The following is a 21,939-nucleotide window of genomic DNA, read 5'->3' on the forward strand; positions in this document are numbered from 1 at the left end:
TGTTAAATAGTGGCATTTCCCGATGACATGTTCGATTTCGGATTCATTTGGGTCGTGAGTCAGGAATAGGAAATGAAAAGAATTAGGCCGTTATTCATTTTGTTCTTTTAGAGGCCCTCCAGGTTTCCAGATAAGGAACACTGTACACATTCAGGTCACCCCTTTATCAAAAGCGAATTTCAAGTCAGATTTTACCATTTGTTTTCTTTTCGTTGTTGTAGTAATCATTTTTTCATGTGCAGCTCAGCTGAAGATCGACATTTCTCCTGCACCAGAGAATCCCCATTACTGCCTAACCCCTGAATTGCTGCAAGTCAAACTCTACCCTGACAGTAGAGTGAGACCTACTAGGGAAATCCTGGAATTTCCTGCCAGGGATGTGTATGTCCCCAACACCACTTACAGGTAAGAGCTTTTCATCTGACGTGCAAGGAGGGACATTAAAAATGAGCTGCCGGAAGGACCTAGAGTGAAGGAGGAGCCAAAGACGTGTGGATTCACAGTGCAAAAAAACTCAGCTGTTCCCTCATCCAGCCTTCTGCCCCCCACCTACCCCCATCCTCCCAGAACCCTTTAATAGAGCAGTTAGAAGTCATAAAATAAATCACCTTCATAAAATCTTAGTACTCAAAGCAGACATTGAGAGGTCAGGAATTTACGAAATTTTTAAACAGCTTTTGCCAAGATAATTCCAGGATCTATTTTTTAATCCATTTCAGTCTTTAAAAATGTCCTATCCCGGGAAATGCTTTCAAATATCTAACCTAAAGATATTGTTTCATGTTTAAATTCATTTCCTTGTGTTCAATCTCTACCAGATGAGTAAAATGGCTTTTTACTGTCCTTTGTATAATAACTCTTCATATATTGGAAGACTATTCAATCATTCTGCAAATTTTCCTTTCCCAGGTGAAATGACTGTAGCATCTTAACCTTTCTCCATGAGCTTTTTTTTTTAACCATTTCATTGTCTTTTGTCTCTTCTCTGAGACCCCTGGTGAATTCTCCCATCGCCTCTTGGCATGTTGTAGATTTTGGGGGCTAGAAAGGACATAGACACCCTCTAGTCCAATTTCCTCATTTTATAGATGAAATTAACTGTGTCCCAGAGAATCACTTACTCGAACTCAACGGATGTTTAATCTGAGGGTTAGAACTGAAACCCTGCTCATATGGGGCACAGACCCAGTCATTAACCTCTGGCACTATTTTGCAACATTGATATTATTTCTGTTTTGGATTAAGTTTTCAATTTGTTCCTCGAGATGTTGTATATTCCTGAGTATGGTTTTTGTTAACTTCGGTGTTCCGTGGATGAGCATGTATTATTACTGTTGTGAGTAATTATAGATGTTGGGGCAGTTGGTATAATGGATAAGGGGACAACCTCTGAGTCTAAGACCTACCTCAGGCCCATCGGGATAGTGGGCAGGTCTCTCCATTTCTCAGCACCTGGGGCAACTCTGTAAAACAGTAACATTGCAGAATGTTTTGCTGGTAGGCACCAGCACGGGAAGTGTGGTTTCCACTGCTGAAATCCCACATCTGAGCCAAATGAACAGTGTTAAAGAGGACTGTCTCCATCACTGGTAGTGAGCTTTTAAGTAGAAGATAGCCATACTGCCTTCATTTGCTATTCAGCTGACATTGACCTTGGATGTGGTGTCATCAGAGGCAAGCTCAGCTGACAAGCTCCCCAACCCCAGTCCACAGGCACTCCTGCTTTTTGTGTGGAGTCTTTCAAGGTGCTGTTGGTTTGGGGTTCCCATGACTTCTTGAATCTTATTTATTGTTCACACTCTCAGTTTGCTTTTTAATGAAAACTCTCCAAAGATTCTATTCAGCTTTTGTTTTATTGTTGGGAAAGCTGAGACTTTTTAAAAAATGCTCTTGAGAAACACGGACATTTTCCTTAAATGTTAAGAATAGTATCAACAATTAAAGCAGAATAATTACTATAATTTTCAAATGGAGAGTTTCAAAGCCCCAGTTACCAATGAAGACAGAAGACTCCAAAGGGAAATAAGTTGGCTTTTAAATAAGTAATATGTCTTATCATTTTATTTTAATTCATTCTGACAGCATATAAAACATGGATTATTTAGTCTACTTTCCTGAAGTTCTGTTTTCTTGTTACTGATTAAAAAAACAACTAATTGTTATAATTTTGCTAAGATTGGATGTTAAAACATTTAAGTAATGTGTATTGGAATAGAAACAACATTCTGAATTCATAAGCATATAGAGGAAGAATAAAAGTAAGCTCTGTTCCGTTGCCAGGAAATATACTTGGTAAGGTTTCTTTTTGACTTTGATATTGGAGTGGGAACATTATTGATAATTGGCCTCATTTACCTTTCCGGTTGTCACTTCATACCACGTCACTGTGGTGGTTAGATGCTAAAAACGTCCAACAGCAGTGGTGACGTGCAGTGAAGTGACATCCAGAAAGGTAAATGAGGCCAATTATTAATAACGTTTCCATTCCCATGGGGTATGAGGCATATGGATCTAAATGTGGCTGATCAAATGGGATGGCTCAGGAACCTCTGTGTGAATGGTCCACAGGGGCTCTGGGCCCTGCCTTCATTGAAGGGTTGGGACAGTCCACAGAGCAAAATGGTTGGAATGGTTTTGATTTTGATTTTAATTTATTTGATATGCTTGATGTGAATACATATCATGAAGAAGTTTACTTATTAGATCAATAACTTGAGGTGCCATTATGTGTCATCCTATACTGTGTTATTATAGGTCTACTTAATTCTGTGAATAATCTATTCTGCTTTAGGATACATTTATGGAAGTTTAGCATGAACTAGGCCTTGAAAGGTCATGTAGACCATCCCACTATATACGGTGATGACTGCCTCTAAATCGTTCCTCCTAATTACAGAATCTGACATTCATTCCAAGCATTAGACAGTGGGTGTAATAGAGGAGCCAAAATTTTTTTCCTTAGGTTCATTAAAAATGTCGCCAAGGTTTCGTTCTCCTCCCATGAGTGAGCAGTTTATTCCCAGAGAATAGCAGCTCCGTCTGTGCTCATCAATAAAATTAGGCGTATTCCTTTTAAACATTTATTGAACAGAAGCCTGTGTTGTAGACTTTAATAGTTTTCATCAGGGTAAATTGGTTTCAGGTTAAAATTGTGCCCGACCATATTGCTTCCTGTATTTTGTGCAGCCCTTTAAAAAATTCTCCTGTAAAATGCTCATAACCTGTTAACAAACCTTACCATTGATAAATTGTGGTATGTGATGGGAAGGTTATTAAGTTTCATATTTTATGGAGATGATCGTGCTGCTCTGTGAGTAATATGTTACCAGAGAGAGCTATTGAAGCAAAGAGGAGACATGATTTTGTTCCAGAGATTAATTAGTTTCTAGATGAAGGGTGTCCTCGAGGAAGTAGACAAAGTTTGGAAAATGGAAGTGCTCCAGTAGGTAGGGGTAGGCTCAGTCTGCTTAGGAGCTTTTCCCCGCTTAGTGCTGCATTTTTTTTAGAAAATAAGCCCTATTTTTACATAAATACATGATAATGAGGAAGATATTAGCCAGATATTTTTATTAAAATCTACCTCAAGTTTCACTGGGAATAGATACGTGAAAGTACCATGTAACTGGAAATTATGTGACCGGAGGTGGCATTTGGAGTATCAGAACCTAGGGGCCCGTGACCGACATTGCATAGCCTGGTTGAACACAAATGAGTGAATAACTGGAAAAACATTTATTAAGAGCTTACTCTGTGCCAAGCACTGCTTTTGGTGCTGGAACTACAAATACAAGTAAGCAAGTGTGCTGGAACTACAAATACAAGTGTGCCCTCAAGGAACTTACAATCTAGAAGGGAACCACAACAAATGTAGGGGAATGGGGGAGAGGGAGAAGAGTTTGGGGCTGGGGTGTCAGGCAGGAGCCTTGGAATCAAGGCATTTGAGTGACCTGTTCTCTCCAGGAATGACAGTTTTGAGTTGTTCTTAGCACTACAGTTGGACAGTAGGAAAGGGAGAGGAAAGGACAATTTGAAAATGGTTGGTCAAGGACTGGGAAGGAAAATGCAAGCAAGGCAGGCACCCTGTGGGAGTGACAAGATGTAGTACGTGGCAGACCACCTGGACCTTCACCTTCTCTCAGATACCTCAAATCCAGGAACCTTGAGAATAGCAGGGACTCCCCATGTCCTCAGTCCTCCTTCCGCCCCAGGCCATGTAGCTGCTGTTGAGGGGCCCAATTCCTGCGAAGAAAGGCCCCATATTCTTTGCCACTACCGATATAAATATCTCACTATTGGCCATTGATGGGCAGGTATACTCAAGAGCCCAACATCCCATCCATCATCCTAGAAACACAAGCCTTGTGGCAATTGCTTTGATGGGTGTGGCCGTACTGCTAAAGGCCCAGCTAAGACAGTCCTTCCAGTCAAAGTCCTCCGCACTGTCAGGCAGTGCCAAACAATAGAATTTTGTCGGTTGAAATGACATGTCACCCCCAGCTCTGCTTCTGCACCCAAAGGACCAGGGCCCTGTCCATCTTACTTGTAGCTGAAGCCTTAAATGGTGTTGCTCCCTAGAGCAGGGACAGTCCGACTTCTCTGTTGGTACATTGGTATTTGTGTTCTGGTTTTTACCATAGGGGAAGGGGAGCAAGGCTCCACCAACCGCTTCTAACCACCAAGGCCTCTGCAGAGTGGCAGAGTATTTGAGGGGAGCAGTAAGTGGCATCCAGATTTCACCCCCACATTCATCTCCTAAAAGAGCAGTGCCTCCTGGTTATTCTACTTTACTGTGATGTACTCCAATCTGATTGTTGAGCATCTCAGTACTGAGATGTACAAGAAGAACAGATTTGATGAACCACAGAGAGAAGGAAAGAGTTCTCCTCAGCATGGAGCCATTTTAAGATTAAATAGAGAAAAACAGCCAGATAAAAGTGGATCCTCTGGAGGACAGTAGCTATAGCACAGAATAGTGACCCTTGAGAACATTTCCAGCAAGTTATAGGGAACAATCACCAGGATGACGTTTGGAGCCAGTGCCTCTGTTTTTCATGTCTGTGTTAGAGGAGGTGAGAGAATGTAGATAAAGCTATAAAAATAATAGCTTGTATTTCTATAAAGTTTGAAGGTTTGCAGCTTCCTATGTGCTAACTCATTTTTCTCCACACAGCAATGTGTGAGATAAGTGCTTTTATTGGCAAAGCAAGCAAGCTGGACATCATGGATTTTACTGTGACTTGTTGAGGTAGGATCTAGGAGCAGATGGGCATTGGTTCAAATGAAACCAGTCTGACCCAGGGGGTGGTAGAATGGCGTGCTATCCATGAACTTCAGGATAGGGCATAGTGGTAGACAGCAGTTAGGAATGATCAAGGAGAGAAGGGCTGAAGTCATGATCTACTATCGAGCCCATAGCCATCTGAAGCACAGAGCTGATGCTTTTGTTGTTGAAACCACACACCTATCGGGATGGCAAATAGAAGTCTTATTTCACTCTATTGTAAAGGAGGAATCATTAAGATTCTTTGGTCTTGCTTAAAAAAAAAACAACTAAATTGGGGAAGAGATGAGATAGGCTGCAGCTGGGAGGAGTCCAGCACAGTTGCCCATTGGTGAGTAAATCCAAGAATAGAAGTGACTTGTAGAAGGAGTCCTTATTTGAGAAGAACTGCTGGGAGAGTGGGAACATGGTTTATTCAGGGCTGGGTCTAGACTAGCAGCTTGTTCCATAGAATCTACCATAATAAGTTCTAAATGCCAGTGTAAATAAAGGTCAGTGTTTTAGCATTTTTTTTTCTTTAATGAGAACAGAAGGGGGCAGCTAGGTGGCGCAGTGGATAAAGCACCAGCCCAGGATTCAAGAGGATCTGAGTTCAAATACAGCCTCAGATACTTGATACAACTATGTCTAGTGTAAAAAAAAATTAATTGTTAATAAGTATATCTAATCTGGAAAATTACATAACTGGATTTATGAAAAATTATGATTATATGAAAAATGGTAAGTTTTGGAAAATTATAATTGGGCCGTAAGTCCTGCCGCGGTCGCCATTCAAATGTGAAAATATTTTAAATTGACTGGGCTAATTTGGGGGCTAATCTGATTGGGGTACTTAATCTGGGACTTTTGACTAACTATGCTATCTGACTGCTATTGATTTAATGTGGGCCGTTTATAAAGTTCCACCACACTGCTCCACTCCCAAATTGATAAGCAAAATATTAAGAAGCCTCTTAACTAAATAATCAAAACAGAATTCATTTATGAGATACTATTGAAAATTAAGAATACAAGGAAATAAAATGTACAACCTGACTGCTTTCCTTTGGTCTCTTTCCACTGTGTCTCTTTCCCACCTGCTGAGCTTTGAACTTTTTTAATACAATAAGGGCCTTAGCCACCGCTTGCCTTAGGGCACTCAGGTACTTTATTCTAACTCTGAGCCCCTTTCACTTTGTAAATCCCCCTGCTTCTAACTTTCCTCTCCTTACTGCCACTGCTGAACCCCTGTGTTTCTCTCTCACCAACCTTCTGTCTGTCTGCTCCGTCAGTCTGCCCTCTGCCACCTTTGCTGCCCCTCTAATCTTGTCTGCCTCTCTTAATCTTGTTTGCTGGGCTTTCCTCCTTGCTCCTAGTCCTGTGTTACTGTTCATCTCTTCCATGTCTCCCCCCCCCCCCACCTCTTCTCAGCCTCTCTCGTCCCTCCTTGTCTGACCCTCTTGCTGTCTAACTCCCAGGTCTATATATACCTTTTCTTGTCTCCACTCAAATCTCAGGGCTTCCTGTGCCCCCACAGACCAAGCTAATCCTCCAGCCAGGGCTGAGGCTGGTGGGGGGGGGGTGCTCTCCAGCCTCACGTGCCTCAGCACAGGATATCTGGGATCTTTCGGATAGCTCCACTCAGGTCAGAGGGAGCTGGGGGCTTTTTTTTCTTCCCCCAGCTGTCTGACCTGGCGTCTTGTACAGCCCATAGGGCTTTTTGGCTCAGCTGAAGCTGAGGAAGAGGGGCACCAGCACCTCCCACACAGAAGAGACCCTGAGGGCCTAAGGCTTTCTAATCTCAGCCTAAAGGTAGGGTCCCCAAATCAAAATAAATTTCCACACTAGTCAGAAAATTCCTAATTAAAGAATTAAAATTATCATTTTGGACAATTTTCTTTTCGTAAAGTCGGAAAGCTTTTGCACACGGACAAAATCAGTACACAGAGAATAAGAAGAGAAACTCTTGAATAAGGAGAAACATCTCTGCCTTAAATACTGCTGCTAACCATGCAGTACCCAAGATGTACACACAACGGGAATTGCCACAAAAACCAAGAGTCACTCCACATGGTGACCGTGTCACTGAGTTTTGCTGAACTATTTTTCTTAGCTACAAGGGAGAGTAGGACGTGGGAGTATAGGAAGACACGGAAAGTATAGCCCACAGTTACTACAATGCAAAAGCAAAAGGCATGAATAAACATATAAAACACACATTTTTTAAAAGTAGGATGTTTGCTAAGGGCTGAAGCCTGATTCTCCAGGAGCCTAAGGGAGCGAGTGGAATTAGCAAAGGAGCCAGGTAGGAAAGCAGGTGAGATGAAAGTGTATTATGTCTCCAGAAACAAAGCGGGATATTGTGAGGAGATCTTGTTGAAACCGACAGAGAGGTCAAAGGATGAAGACTAAACCAAGGTCACTGGAGTTGGCATTTTGGTTTCCATTGAGGGCCATAGAGTGGTAGGGCAGCACCCACCAGGTGCTTAATAAGTGCTTGCTGATTGTTAGGGGCAGAATCCATCCTGACTTGGAAGCATCTGTCAGTGCATCCCACAGGGCCACTGAACTATCTATCCAAGCTGAACTTCATAGAGTTAATGGGATGAAGAGAAATACTCCACTTTGACAGTGTTACAAGGTAGAGGTTGGGAAAAGAGTGACTCAGGAGCAAATTCAAGTATGGATAATGTTGCAGTATAACCATAGCTAAATGTATACACCATTTTAAGGATTGCAGAGTGCTTTAGAAATGGGATCTCGCTTTACCATCACAACCCTAGGAAGTAAGGGCCGTGATTATTCTCCTTTTATAGGTGAGGAAACCAAGACTGAGAGAAGTCAGTGAATCAGTAATCGTTTATTAAGCACCTGCTGTGTACGGCAGGCACTGTGCTAATGGCTGGGATACAAAAAGAGGTCAAACGTAGCACCTCCTGCCCTCAAAGAACTTACAGTCTGACTGGGGAGACAACAAGCAGACAGTAGGAGGGGCTGGGAAAGGCTTCCCTCAGGAGGTGACCAGTAGTTAGCGCTTAAAGGAAACCACAGAGGTCAGTGGTCAGAGTGGAGCAGGCCTCTGGGACAGCCAGAGAAAATGTCCAGAGCCAAGAGATATGGAGTGTCTTGTTTGTGGAATAGCCAGGAGACCAATGAAGAGGATGTGTTAGGGACTGAGGTGTAGGGAGGAGACAGGATGTGAAGGGTTTTGAGTGTTAAACACATCATTTTATAGTTGTTCTTGGAGGCAATGGGCTGCCAGTGGAGTCTATGGGGCAGGGGGCTGGGGGTGGGTTGACATGGTCAGACCTGCTCTATTAAAAATTGAGTGTAAGATGTGTACTGGGTATCCAGCTCGAGGTGTCTGGGAGGTAGATGGGGATACGACGCTGGCATTAGGGTCTGAAGCTAAATAAATAAAGGTCTTCCTGACTCCTGGTCCCATACTTAGACTGTTGGTATTCTCGGTAGATATTTGTATTATCTATAAAAAATTAGTAAAGACAAAACTGTATGTTATTTTGAATTTGAAAAGGCATTCTAAATATCATCACTTAGTTACAAAGGAAGACTTTTTAAAAATCATTTGTTGCAAAGTGATTTTATTTTTGTGGGATCTGTTAAAGCAACCCTGGTCTCCTGGTTAAATGGCGATGAAATGGGAGCCCCATTGCCTCTACAAACTGTTGGCTCAGAGCCTTCACTGGCCATTGGCCCCATTTCTATCCTTCCTTATAGTTTAGTGACCTCTCTGGCCTCGGTGTTTGAGCCACTGGTCGTGGTTTTATAGGATTCATGTTCCTAGACTTGTTTATCATTGGACTAAATGAGAAGTAAAGAAGGCATTGTGAATGGAGGGTGATTAATTATGAGGCCCTGCCCTTTTAGTGAAGGGAACAACATTCAGTGTTTATAAGAGATTCTTTAGACATGTTAGCATCATTTTGGACATAGACATTTTATTTATTGAATTGCAAAATATACATACAGGCCCATCAGACTGACTGCTTCAGTTCAATGTCATTTACTCATTTACTTCTTGGAATTTTAATTGTTCGGTTTTACTTGAAAATTTCCAACGCCATCATTTATTTTACCTATTCTAGGGCACTGAGGTCTCTGTTACCCCTGACTTTGGTGTCCTACTTGTATTTATTCTTTTGTTATATTCTGACAAGATACTTTTAAAAGTATTTTTACAGGTGCCAGTGCTAAAATGCTATAAAATTAATCCACTCCTATAAAGCACAAAAGACCGATTAATAAGATACAGTGATATTAAATATAAAAGTCAATATGACTTAATAATGATGATCAACTGCATTTGCTTAACGACCATGAGCCTATTTAAATACAGTATTTTATCCTGCTTCTTTTGGTTTCATAAATAAAGTATAAAAACATGTGGCACAAATTTTTCTCCCGCAAGGTATAATATAAATGTTAAGTTTCACATTATGGATTTTCATATGTGCTGCTGAACAGATTGAGTTCAAGTCTTAAATTAATAATGTGACAATACTTCATAAATGTAGAAGCATCTGACCTTCACATTTGTTCTTGTTTATACTTTTTAAGAACTCAGTGAAAGTGCGAAATCAGATTGCATTATGAATATAAAAACAAAGTACTTTCTGTAAGTTTTCAGTTAATTGGGGGTGATCCTTAAATGGAAAATACAAGTGCCCTTGCTGTAGTGTTCTAGGTTGTTTTAAAAAGTCCACCTTGAATAAATTACGACATCATAAAATATTTGCACATTTGGTGTCAGGTAGCATCTGATGGAGAAAGGCAAAGTTCACAAGGTGGGGTGATGACAGCTTTGACCTAGAAATAGATTTCTGATCACTTTAACCTCCAAACAGATTCTCATTAAAGAAGAAAAAGTGATGCGAATTTGACTAGCAAACACCCTCGGACATCCCTTAGCCCTCGATGCCTTCTTCAGGTCTTTCTCACCGATCATTAAACCACAGTAACTTGGGTTGAGTTTAATGTTCAGTTTATTGCTTTTTGGAAACTTGCCTGTGTTCATTCAAAACTTTCTAAGTCTGTTGGGTGGATTAACATTTTGGTTGTCTTGAGGGAATAGAGTCTTCCTTTGTGAGACTTCCAGTACAGGCCTCTTCTCCGCTCCGGTTTGCCCTTGGCCCGTGCCTTGTTGTATTTGCCGTTCAGGTTGGTTTCTCCGCACACGTTGTGCCACCACCAGCCACCTGGGGAAGACAGACTGAGAGTCACGAGATCGTGTTTCCCCTCCTGCCCTGCCTCCTCTCCTGGCCCTCCTCATTGTTCTGGGGCACTCAGTGGCCCCTCTGCCGCTTCCAGGCTGGCTCCTGGTCTTGGCCTTCCCAGAGCTCAGAACAGCCCAGTCACACTGGGCTATGTTTAGGACCTTGGGAACAGCCTGGAGTGGCTTGAGGGAATGGGCTTCATGCTGCTAGTTCTTCATAAAGCTTTTGCCATAATTCAAGTTCTACATTCACATTTAGGCCTTGGCTTTTAGCCACACTGTCAACTGCAGTCCAAGTCCAGGGGATGTCTTCAGGGTGCTTAAATGGGGCAGAAAAGGTAAGGTGACCTTCTGAAGCAGATGCAAAGATACTCATGCCCATAACAGGAATTGGACCCCTGACCCACTTCGGAACCCCATCCCAGAAAATGCTGCCTTCATTTATCTCTTTTAGATGCTATTATTATGTCTCCCTCCAAGGTGTACTTTTATTTTTCCTAAATAAGATAACATCAAACACATTTTTAATACATTGGTAAGCTTTGCTTATTTCACCAAATATGCTAAAGGTAGAATTCCTGGGGCTTTAAGAGAAAAAAAAGGCAAAACCCCAAGTTCAGCTGGACCAAATGAACTTCTTTTTTTCATGATAGTTGTCAGATTTTGCTGTTAGAAGGTAAAATTGAATCTAATTTTAAAAAATTTTTGCATGTAAGCAATACTTACGTGGCATTTTTATTCAGTTACTTTGCAAATAAAAGTTTGCCAGCAGTATTTCTCATATCTGCACATCACGTATTAATGTTAGGCTGAACATACCTGAATAACTTTCTGGGCAGTTCCAGTATTTCTTTGCGTTGTGATCCCAGGTGGAAAACACGAGGTCTTTGTGTTCAGGAATTGCGTTGGGAATGTTGCCTAGAATCTCCGACAGGTGCAGTGTGTAGTCTGCCTCTCTACTTCCCAGGCTAAAGGAATACTCAATGTAGCGCTTGTTGTCTTTCCAGTCCTCCAGCTCGATTCGTAAAATGTAATCGGATTGCTTAACTATGGAGTAGATCTTCTCTAGACCCAACCAAAATTCTCCTGCAAAGAAAAGTTTTCGTGAGTCTGTAAATATGAATTGCAGGTAGGGCACAGTTCTTTAAAAGAGTTTGATTTGGGGGGCGGCTAGGTGGCGCAGTGGATAAAGCACCGGCCCTGGAGTCAGGAGGACCTGAGTTCAAATACAGCCTCAGACACTTGACACTTACTAGCTGTGTGACCCTGGGCAAGTCACTTAACCCTCAGTACCCTGCCCAAAAAAAAAAAAAAAAAAAAGAGTTTGATTTGTTAATTTAAGTAAATCAATATGCTTAATATTCTGAACCTCTGATTGCCTTAGATGGTCTCTTGGAGTCTTTCTTCTTATCTACGCTCATGAATAGTAAAAGATTGGAATCGTAATGCGATATCTTACATTTAAAAAAAAATTAAAAGATGCCGGGAGAGTTAAAAGCTTAATTTTTAAAAGGCACTACATATGACATATGTGCATCTTGCTAGGTGTTTCATTTTGTAGAACACTATTTAGGTCAGCTCTGTATTAGAGCATTTCATTTCCAAATGACCCAAATCATTGGTGAATACAGTTATGTGTGACCTTGGGTTATATATTAAGAGATATTAAATATTTCAGATACCATCAAAAGGTGTTTTTTTTTAACTTAGCAGTCATATAAATTGGTTTCATTTGAAGCCATTGTTGGTCTTTTCTTTGTGCCTGATGTGTTCCAAAATATCATATATGTTTTGTCTAGTTGAAATTTGATATGTGAATAAATTGTTATACTTTTTTTTTTTAATTAAAAGTTCACAGGGGCATCTAGGTGGCACAGTGGATAAAGCGATGGCCCTGGATTGAGGAGGATATGAGTTCAAATCTGGCCTCAGACACTTAATAGCTCTGTGACCCTGGGCAAGTCACTTAACCCTCATTGCCCTAAAAAAACAAATACAGGCTAGACTAGTTTTCTCTTTACATGTAACTGGAAAAAAATAAAATACTTTTATCAGAAAAAAAAAAGTTCACACACCTTCCTAGTCCTCCTCCAGTAGGCCCCTCAGACGTCATGTGCGTGGACAAATCTAGACATTTGTACATGAAAAAACACTTTCTGTGGACATTGTTGTGTCTCTGGCTAGAGGTTCAGTTCATATAATTTTGAGGGTAAACAAAGCATTTGACAGGGGAGAAGGCAATGACTCTCTGTAATTGTTGGCTGGCTTTTTTATGCATGAACCTCAGGGGAGAAGGCTGTGTTGTTGTTTTTTTGTTTGTTTGTTTGTTTTTTTAGTGAGGCAATTGGAGTTAAGTGACTTGCCCAGGGTCACACAGCTAGTAAGTATTAAGTGTCTGAGGCTGGATTTGAACTCAGGTCCTCCTGACTCCAGGGCCGGTGCTCTATCCACTGCACCACCTAGCTGCCCCAGAGAAGGCTGTGTTTTAAGGCTAGGAAGCCTGCAAATGCTGAGTGTTTGCCTTTAAGATGACAGCCAGGGGGCAGCTCGGAAGTGCAGTGGATAAAGCACCAGCCCTGGAGTCAGGAGGACCTGAGTTTAAATCCGGCCTCAGACACTTGACACTAGCTGTGCGACCCTGGGCAAGTCACTTGACCCTCATTGCCCCACCAAAAAAAAAAAAAAGATGACAGCCAGGGGGTGCAATAGGCTTTATTGGCCATGCTCCATTCCTAGAGTTACACCTACTGAGCAATGGATACAGAAAGTCCCTGGTGTCCTGAATGTGCGTAAGATCATAGATCTAATGACCTTATAGACCTCAGACCAACCAGTCCAACCCCTTTCTTTTACAAACGGGGACATTGATTTTCCAGAGGTCACACACACCGAGCCTCCAAGGCAGGGGGTCCTCTGACTACAGGACCCATGTTCTTTCAGCCTGTCATGCAGACTCTTAGGCATGTACTTGATGAGATCATCGGTGGGAATCACATTGATAATCAGTTTAAATGATAAATAGAGTATTTTTAGGAAAGGTTCATTTTAGGGTAGGATATTTGACAACATACCAAATATGACTTTTTTGGGGGGGAAGTGAGGCAATTGGGGTTAAGTGACTTGCCCAGGCTCACACAGCTAGTAAGTGTCAAGTGTCTAAGGCCAAATTTGAACTCAGGTCCTCCTGGATCCAGGGCTGGTGCTCCATCCACTGTGCCACCGAGCTGCCCCAAATATGGCATTTTTAAGAGGAAGCTTGAGTTGCGATGAATTTTTTAATAATTTCATTCAAGAGGTGAAAGCTAGAGTCCGTAACGTCCTCAGTCACCAGTAATAGGTTTAATATTTTTGTTCAGAGAAAGTTTGTCTCCAGAAGATGCTTCTGATAAACTTATTTGCTGTCAGCCAACACTCTCCATCCCTCATTTTGAATCCTTCAATCCATTACTGGACTTTGTGTTCTGTGTTAACAGGTCCATGGACGTATTTGTGGTCCGTAGGCCTGGGTCAGTCCCACGTTTTGACACATGCAGTGTGCTTTATCCTGCCCAAGTCAGCCTCTCGGGTCTGTGGGCCGTGTTTCTCCCAGAGGACCTTTGAGGTTCCCTGAGGCCCTTTTAGAGACATCGAGGTTAGAACTGTTTTCAGAGGGATACTACAGTGTTATTCACCTAGTGAAATACTCTCCCTTTTTCTAATCATTTTTCTAATCAGTGTGGGACTGGATTTTCTTTGTAGATGTCAACTGAAACGTCATTTTGGAATAGATTGAATATGTGAGAATACAGCTGTTTTCTGCTAGACACTGAAAAAATTTGCAAAAATATGTAAAAAACAGTGCCATTCTTCTTATTAAATGTTTGTCTTTTTCAAAAATAGTTATCGCTCAGAAAATATACTGTTGATGTTATGTAAGTCACTTGTCTTTATTTTTAAATGAATTAGTATATTAAAAAATTTATCAACATTAATTTCCAGTATAGTGGATATTAACATGTAACCCACATAAACCAATGCTCTTGAAAGGGATGTAAAGGGAACCTGAGACCCCCAAAGTTTGAGAGTTGTTGCTCTCCTTAAGCCTCTATGGCCATAAGCTGCAATGAAGGGATTTCTGGACCTGAGAATTCACTCGACAGCAGTGAATTCCCAGGTCCAGGCCTGTTGCTATCAAAGGGTCTGAACATGCGCTCATCCAGCTGCCCAGAGAACTCTTCTCTCCCTTGCCACCTCTGGGTGTTAATAAGGAAGCCAGGTGACCTTACCATCAAGACTCCCAAAGCCATGTTGATAGTTCTCCCAGGTTTCATTGAAGTTTTGTGATCCGTTCATACGGTGCTGAATTACTGTCCATGAACTACCTGAGAAGGAGGAAGGAACATTTTCAGGTATTTACAGTGATTTCTTTTTATGCTAACAAATAGACAACAGATGTGCAAAAGTATTTATTTTTATAACCAATTGCAGTGTGTGATAGTTTATAAGCGCTGTGTGCTATTTTCTCTGGTCCAGCAGAAAGAGCGCTAAGCCTGGAGTCAGGAAGACCCGAGTTCAGATCTGGCCTCAGACACTTAGCAGCTGTGTGATCCCTGCCTCTGATTACCTCAGTTTCCTCAGCTGGCAAATGGGGTTGTTGTGAGGTTCTAAGAAGGCAATAATGGTCAGGTGCCCGGCACACAGCGGGCCATTGTATAAAAGCGTGTTCCCTTCCTTATTGTGAATTACAGAAATCTGGGGCACCTGGAAAACTCTTTAATCCCATCACACTCTGCTCCTTTTGACCTGCTACATTTTAATTAGAATGTGCTTGGCATATGGCAGCCTTTCAGGTCACGTCATTAAACACTTATTACATGCTCACTCTGTGGCCACCATTGTGTTTGAGGCTAGGGTACAAGGACCGAGATGCGAGCGGGTTCCTGCCCGATGATGAGCCTCTCATTCTGGAGGTGTAAGAGGATCCCCAGTTGGGAAATGGTCAATGATGTGAACAGAGAGTTTTCTAATGAAGAAATCTAAGCTATTAGTGGCTATGTAAAAATGCTTCAATTTATGAATAATTAGAAAAATGCAAATTAAAGCAGTTCTTGGGCTCTGCCTCCTACCCTCCAGTGAACAAAGCCAACGAAAAACAGAAAATGTTACATGTTGAAGGTTCTGCAGGAAATCCAGTGCCTAGCAATGCCCAGTCTGTGTGCTGCCCTGGCTCCTTGGGGAGCAGTTTGGCATGAGGCCCACAAAGCTACTCAGGGGCTCACTTGGGACCTGTTGGAGCACTCCCAAGGAGGGAACAGACCCACGTGCACAGAAATCATCGTAGCGGCCCTTTTTGTAGCAAGCAAAGAGTTAGACATCCAGGGAGTGGCCGAACAAGTAAGGGACTCTTTGTACTGCAGATGTGTTCATGGAGAAGGTTCAGAGAAACCTGGGAAGTCTTGTGTGAACTGATTGATGCCGGGTGAAGTGAGCAGAGCCGGCAGAACCATTTGGGCAGGAGCACCTGCATCGGATGGGCGAGGGACTTCGAAAGCTCTGAGGCATCTGGTCAGTTCAGTGACCATCTGTGATTCCAGGCATTGAGGCAGATTTGTGCCCCTCCCTCCTGATAGGAGGCAGCAGAATGAGGCCTGAAGAGTTTGAGACAGGACCCATGTGGCAGTTTGTTGGGCTTTACTATGTATAAGGATTGGGTTTTTTTTTTTTTTTTTTTATGGTGCGGGTAGAGTAGGGGAGATGGAAAAAACCAGGTTGTTAATTGGGGGGAAAAAAAAGTCATCTGCAAAGAATCAAACAAAAAATTCACAGTAAAGCGAAAGCTCTTGAAGACAGAAACTAGATTAATTTTTGGCTTTGTATCACAGTGCCCAGGACACCGTAGACATTAAGTGTTTGTTGACTTGAATCACATTTTCTAAACTCACAGCTCTGGGAGGGGGGTGCTATTATTATCCCCCTTTTGTAGTTGGGAGCTTAAGTGACTTGCCCAGGGTCACATAGTTAGGAAGCATCTGAGATGAACTTAGGTCCTCCTGGATGTAAGCCAGGCACTAACCACTGTGCTCCCTAGCTGTCTTAGCCCATCTCTTTTCTATTACCCCTGAAAAGCCACTGGGTCTTTCCATTTGACTTGCAGCTAAAGTCTTCCATATGTGCCTTTTCCCTGTCTTAGAATTCAGCCTCTGAGACCGGGGACTGCCTTGTCTTTCTCCTTGTATACCCAGCACTTATCCAAGTGCTTTCTGTAAAAAGCTTAACGAATGCCTTTTAATTGATTGATTTTAGCATTGTGCACACTGTATGGCACATAGCAGACATCATGAAACGTCTGATTGGTGAATGTAGCAGTGCCGGGGAGTCACAAGGGTGTGTTGTAGGGAAGGTCATTGGCTTTGGTACTTGGAGAATGGATGGAGCTGAGCAGCAGCTCCAGGTGTGTGCTCTTGGCCCTGAGGACGGGCCCCTTCTGCCCAGTCAGTAAGACAGCCCCCTCCGCTTCTCCTTTGCCCTGTCCTTTTACCTGACTTCACTTCACAGTAGACGTCGAAGACTTCGGATTGGCTGGGCTTGATGGTATATATGCCGCTGGACCGCAGACCTCCATCGTAAAGGGCAGCGCAGTCACCCAGCACATCTAGAATTAGGGCGAAGCAGAGTCAGGAAGGGCCCAGTGAAGTGGTGGGATTAGACAGAGAACGCGAGATGTTTAGTCTCTACCCTTGCCCACAGAACGCTTCCACAGCAGGGCTCCTCCCCCTGGTTACTGGTGTACAGCGACTGGGTTAGACTTGAGGAAATGCTTACCAGTAGGTCACCTTGTGATGGAAATGGTCTGAGGCAAATTTTTCGGATTGTTTGGGTTTGGGGGCAGAGGACCTGCTTTCCTACCCTGGGTCTGAGAAATCAAACTCTGGACTTCAGCTTTTTCGTATGCAAAATGATGGGCTTGGACTTGGGGATGTCTGAGGTTGCTTCTTACACTTACTCTGTTCCTTGCCTAGTATAAGCCTCTCATCACCTCTCCCTCAGCTCTGTGTGAATCAGGTGCTGCTGAAGGGAGATTTGTCAAGTTACACAGCGAGGGGCTCCTGTTAGCCAAACTTTGTTTTCCCAACTCTTAATCCGTTTGCTTAGTAGAACATGCCCATTTTAGAAAAATTCACCTGGGGGATACTGCTGAATAAGTTTGACACAACACCCCATTAGCTTACCATCTTGTTCTGCCAGCTTTGTTCCGTTGGGTTGAAGGGAAGGAACGGTCCTTGGTGCTCTTTGTTTTGAAGAAATGGAATTGTCTGTGGTTTCTTGAAAACCCGTCTTTCTGAGCTGATAAGAGGAGCATCTACGTATGATTAATCTCCTAAAAACTGCTAGGGCAGGCGGCAGAGAATGGGGTAGATGCTGGGTTTGTTAAATGAGGAACACACACAGCGTTCTAATTTTTTACCCCCTGAAGGGATGGCCGGATTGCCCCTGGCCTTCCCATTTGGTGCCTAGAGGTCCCATGTGCCTTGAGCATTCCCGGCCCTCACCAAGCCCTCTGCTTGGCATGAGAGGGCTTGTCCTAGATGCAAGCCCAGCTCCGGGTGACCCTCCCAGCTTTTCTTGAGAGAATACTCTCTAGTCTGTGCCAGGCCGTACAGGCATTGCTTCATTTGCTGCCCACCATGATGGAGAAACAATAGGGCCCCCCACTCCCCTTGTCCCACTCAGGTGAGGCCATAAATGTTCTGCTTCTGTTTCCTCACAAGCCTATAAAGCAAGCAGTGCAGGTATCTTATTGACAGATGAAGAAACTGAGGCTCATAGAGAACGTGAGTGGCCTGCCCAGCCCCTCACAGCTTCCCAGCTGGTGGGGTCCTGGTAGCCTCACATGGAGTCCATAACTCTCCCCTTCTCCTTCCAGAAGTTTTTCGAAAACATCCCTGTGTGGGGGCAGGGGAAGCTGCCGAGATCACACGACAACCGAATGTCAGAGACACCCTTTGAACTGCCTTCCTCACCCCACCCAGAACTCCTTCCACCCCAGTGCTAAAGCAGGGCATGTGACCAAAAGCCCATGTCCCCTCTCCCCATCAGCCATGAAAAGAACATCAGCACTTAGCTAGGAGCCTGTCACTGATGGTTGTGGGTCCTCGACCCGGTGGATGCCCCCAGACATCCCTCCCTCATTTCTAGATGCTCTTGGGGGCTGCTGAGGCGGGTAGGCGCTCATCCAGGGTCTCAGCAAGCTCTGTCCCCCAGCTCATCCCGACCAGACTTTGTGGGTCCCCCAGCCCCAGCACAAGGGGGTTCCTTCAGCAGCCACACATATAACCCTCCTCTCCCCCCACCCCCCATCCCCCACGCAAAGGCTGTGAAGGAGACCTTCATGGAGATGTAATAACAGTGGCACTTTGTGGCTCCCAGATTGTTTCCTCCCCAGCAGCCCTGTGGTGTAGGGCTGCAAGAATCATGACCCCATTTTACGGAAGAGCAACCTGAGTCTTGCTTTTCTAAACAGGAGCTTCCTTGCCAGAGCCCCAGCCCGGTGCTTTCGGCTCCAGTGGCAGAGCCCCAGTCTGGTGCAGAGCCCTGGGATGGCCCCGGCGGTGTGCCCTTACCTGGTTTTCCATCTCCTTGATTTGGCCATGCTGCCTGGTCAGCTGCTGGTACTGCTCTTGGACCGTTTGGAAAAGCTCTTTGATGCTGAGGTCTTGCTGTTCTACAAAAGTCTGGAGAAGGGGTCTGGTTAGAGGCTCGAGCGGCCCACCCTGACCCTTCAACCCGGCAGTCCTTGTCAGCCATTCCCCAGAACAGTCTGCATGCCTGCTGTCGGGTGGGATTTCAGACCAATATTCTTTGTAGCTTTTACTGAATTGATTTTTCAAATGGAACATTCCTCAGCTAGATGGGATGAAATGCAGCATTTCAGTAGGGGAGGGTGTTTTTAAGATTTCCTCTAAACAACAACTTGCCTTTTAGTCATGTTTCCTACTTAGAGATCGTTCAACATTTTCATTTCATAATTTGGTTTTCTACTTATTCGATTTCATAAAATTTGGGGGATAAATGACTAATGCCTCAAAGTTTGGAAAACACTGATCTGATTTGAAATATGCCAGGAGCTTTGTTTTTCCTGAAGCTCTCGGCCTCAGAAGCTTCCTTGCAAATCCAGCCTATTTCCGATAACGTTTTTTAGAAAGCCGCGAGAGAAGAAAAGTTCCCAAACAGATACACTTGTTCAGTGCTTTGTCGTACTTACTTTGAGGAAGGTCACTTCTTGACGTTCTTGGCCTTCGGGTTGGCTGTGAGTTAATGTGATGAGCTTCTCTTCCAAGGACCTCACTTTCTCTTGGAGTTGAATCTTTTCTTCTAAGAGATCCTCAAGCTTTGAATGCAGCTCCAGGGACACATTTTTCATTTCTTCATTTTTGGCTTGAAGGTTGGACGTTGTTTTTCGGAGTTCTCTTTCTTCTTCTTTGATCTCATTGGTTTGTAGTGAGAGATCATAAAAAGACTTGTCGAAAATGTTAAGTTTTTGAAATATGTCATTGATTTGACTCTTCGTCTTGTGAACAAAGTCTTTAAGACCATGTCCTAACTGAAGGAGGCCATTGGCTAAGATTTTTACATCATCCAGCATAGCAAATCTTGATTTTGGCTCTGGAGGAAGAGAATCAAGTGAGGAAAATTCTGTGTCAATTCTAGAGGAAATAACAAGAGGGACAATTAAAAAAAAGAGGGGAATTGCTCTCATTTTTTTTCCTGATTTGTGTTATTTATAAGAGGCTTGGAACTAGTTACCTCTGGAGACTGACCTAGATGGCTGAACTCTATATATACTCCTAGTTGCTTCATGAAAGGTGAGCTGCAGCAGAAAATATAGTTGATCATTAAACTGTGTAAACCTGAACAAGAGTAACCCCTTTCTTTATTCAGTTAGGTCAATTTTACTAAGCCATCATTTTAGGAAGTTATCAAATAAATGTGTTAAAAGTTGAGCATGTAATGAGGGGCAGCTGCCTTTTTTTCTCTTCTGTTTTCCAGAGCTGGTTTTAAGTTCGGATGATTATTAAAGTGAATTATGAAGCTGAAATGAGCCCTTTTATCTGACAGAAAATGGAACACCGTTGACATGAGGGAAGTAATGGATAAAACGTAGATAAAACCTTTGCTTTTGGAGATAATGAGATTGTAAACATTACTTAGCAGTTAGGAGGCTTTCCTAGATGAAGCAGATAGACCATGGATGCTAAGGAGGACAGGCCTTTACCTGAGAGCCTCTTAACTTTCAAAATAACAACAACAACAAAAGCAACCACTGGTAACCCAACTTGAGATTCCCAGGGGCCTGGTGGCTTGGGGGGAAAGGATGGCGCTGCACCTCACTCCCTGGGGGACAGGGTCTTCAGGTGTGATCCTTGACATGCTTGCCCTCTGACTTTGACACTCCTGTAATACCAGGTTCTTCTCACTTGTCCCAGTGGTGGGTGGTAGGGCGTAGTGGTATGCAGACACTTGTGTTCAGACGTGGACATGTGCAGAAGAATGCCCGGGGTTCATGTGCCAGCCCTGCCTGGTTGGTTCCTAGCCTCTGATGTCACCGGCAGGGAGGTGCCACTTATCAGCCAAGAGGTTCCCTTCGGCACAGCATGAGGCTGGAAATGTGGGAATGTGCAGACATCTGGAGGGTCCCAGAAAAGGGAGACTGGCTGGATCACAGGCAGCTTTTATGGGCTCGCAGAGAATCCCCCCACCTCTGGGAAAAGCAGCCACTAGAAGGGCTTCTGTTGGTACCCGATGGCTAACGTGGATTTTGAAATGCCCTGGAAAGTTCCACCTTCATTGCTTTAAGCCAGAAACTCCTCTAGGAGAGGTGTGGAGCGAACCAAAACGCGTTCAGACAATCAATCGTCCTCCTCGGCATTTGCTCTCTGTGGTGCTTCCCATGGCCCGTCCCTTCTGCCAGGCTGCTTCTTCCCACTCTCCTCCCCCATTCACCCACCATGGTGGTTCTTTCTCCTCCCCAAGTTAGGACGGGATCCCCCTGAGATCTGGACCATTGTCTCTTTGCTTTGTCTCTCCTGCACTTAGCATTGTGTTTAGCGCAGCGTACGCTATGCTCTTCCATTCACTCGTGCATGCGTCCTGATGGAGTTAAACAAAAGCAGCACCAAACCAGTAACAGAAACAGCCACTTCCCAGGCAGACAGCCGGCCATGGGCAGTTCCCATTTCTGCGGCAGTTGACGCTTTTCTATTTTGTGGTTTTCATTGAGAGGGGAGGAGAAGGAGGACTTCTTGGGGAAGCTGGCAAGGCCATTTCTGGGTGTTTGTGAAGTCGAACTGCAGTGTGAAATTTCTTTGAGAACCTGGAATTTAAGTTTATGCTCCTGGTATTGATATTCGCATAGAATGTACCATTGTATATGTATGTCGTGTTAAATTATTTCAGCTGGATGCATTAT

The 21,939-nt window shown here is 43.5% G+C and overlaps 2 protein-coding genes across 9 annotated transcripts in view; one reads left to right on the plus strand and one right to left on the minus strand.

The window, feature by feature from the left end:
• Positions 1-21,939, plus strand: part of DOCK7 (dedicator of cytokinesis 7) — a 171,812-nt gene that overhangs the window by 73,122 nt on the left and 76,751 nt on the right. For all 8 annotated transcript variants that reach the window (XM_043964124.1, XM_043964125.1, XM_043964126.1 and 5 more), the window contains exon 14: positions 243-405. In XM_043964124.1, coding sequence (XP_043820059.1) covers positions 243-405 — 163 coding nt within the window. The remainder of the gene's footprint in view (positions 1-242; positions 406-21,939) is intronic.
• ANGPTL3 (angiopoietin like 3) lies at positions 10,246-20,288 on the minus strand. Its single transcript, XM_043964133.1, has 7 exons — positions 19,735-20,288; positions 19,094-19,204; positions 17,702-17,816; positions 17,011-17,124; positions 14,759-14,854; positions 11,313-11,579; positions 10,246-10,476 (listed from the first exon to the last, which is right to left on the minus strand). Exons 1-7 carry the CDS (start codon positions 20,227-20,229, stop codon positions 10,292-10,294), a joined length of 1,383 nt encoding a protein of 460 aa, XP_043820068.1. The 5' UTR covers positions 20,230-20,288; the 3' UTR covers positions 10,246-10,291.

Source organism: Dromiciops gliroides, chromosome 4 (genome assembly GCF_019393635.1).
Source record: "Dromiciops gliroides isolate mDroGli1 chromosome 4, mDroGli1.pri, whole genome shotgun sequence".
Taxonomy (NCBI): domain Eukaryota; kingdom Metazoa; phylum Chordata; class Mammalia; order Microbiotheria; family Microbiotheriidae; genus Dromiciops; species Dromiciops gliroides.

Bases quoted from the DNA above. Each gene is read 5' to 3' on its own strand.
- ANGPTL3 (XM_043964133.1), bottom strand. From the start codon at position 20,229: ATGAGAGCAATTCCCCTCTTTTTTTTAATTGTCCCTCTTGTTATTTCC. The intron at 19,205-19,734 runs GTAAGTACGACA...CCCCTTCTCCAG, and splicing joins AAGAAGTGACCTTCCTCAAA to ACTTTTGTAGAACAGCAAGA. The intron at 14,855-17,010 runs GTAAAAGGACAG...CCTCCTTCTCAG, and splicing joins CTACTGTGAAGTGAAGTCAG to GTAGTTCATGGACAGTAATT.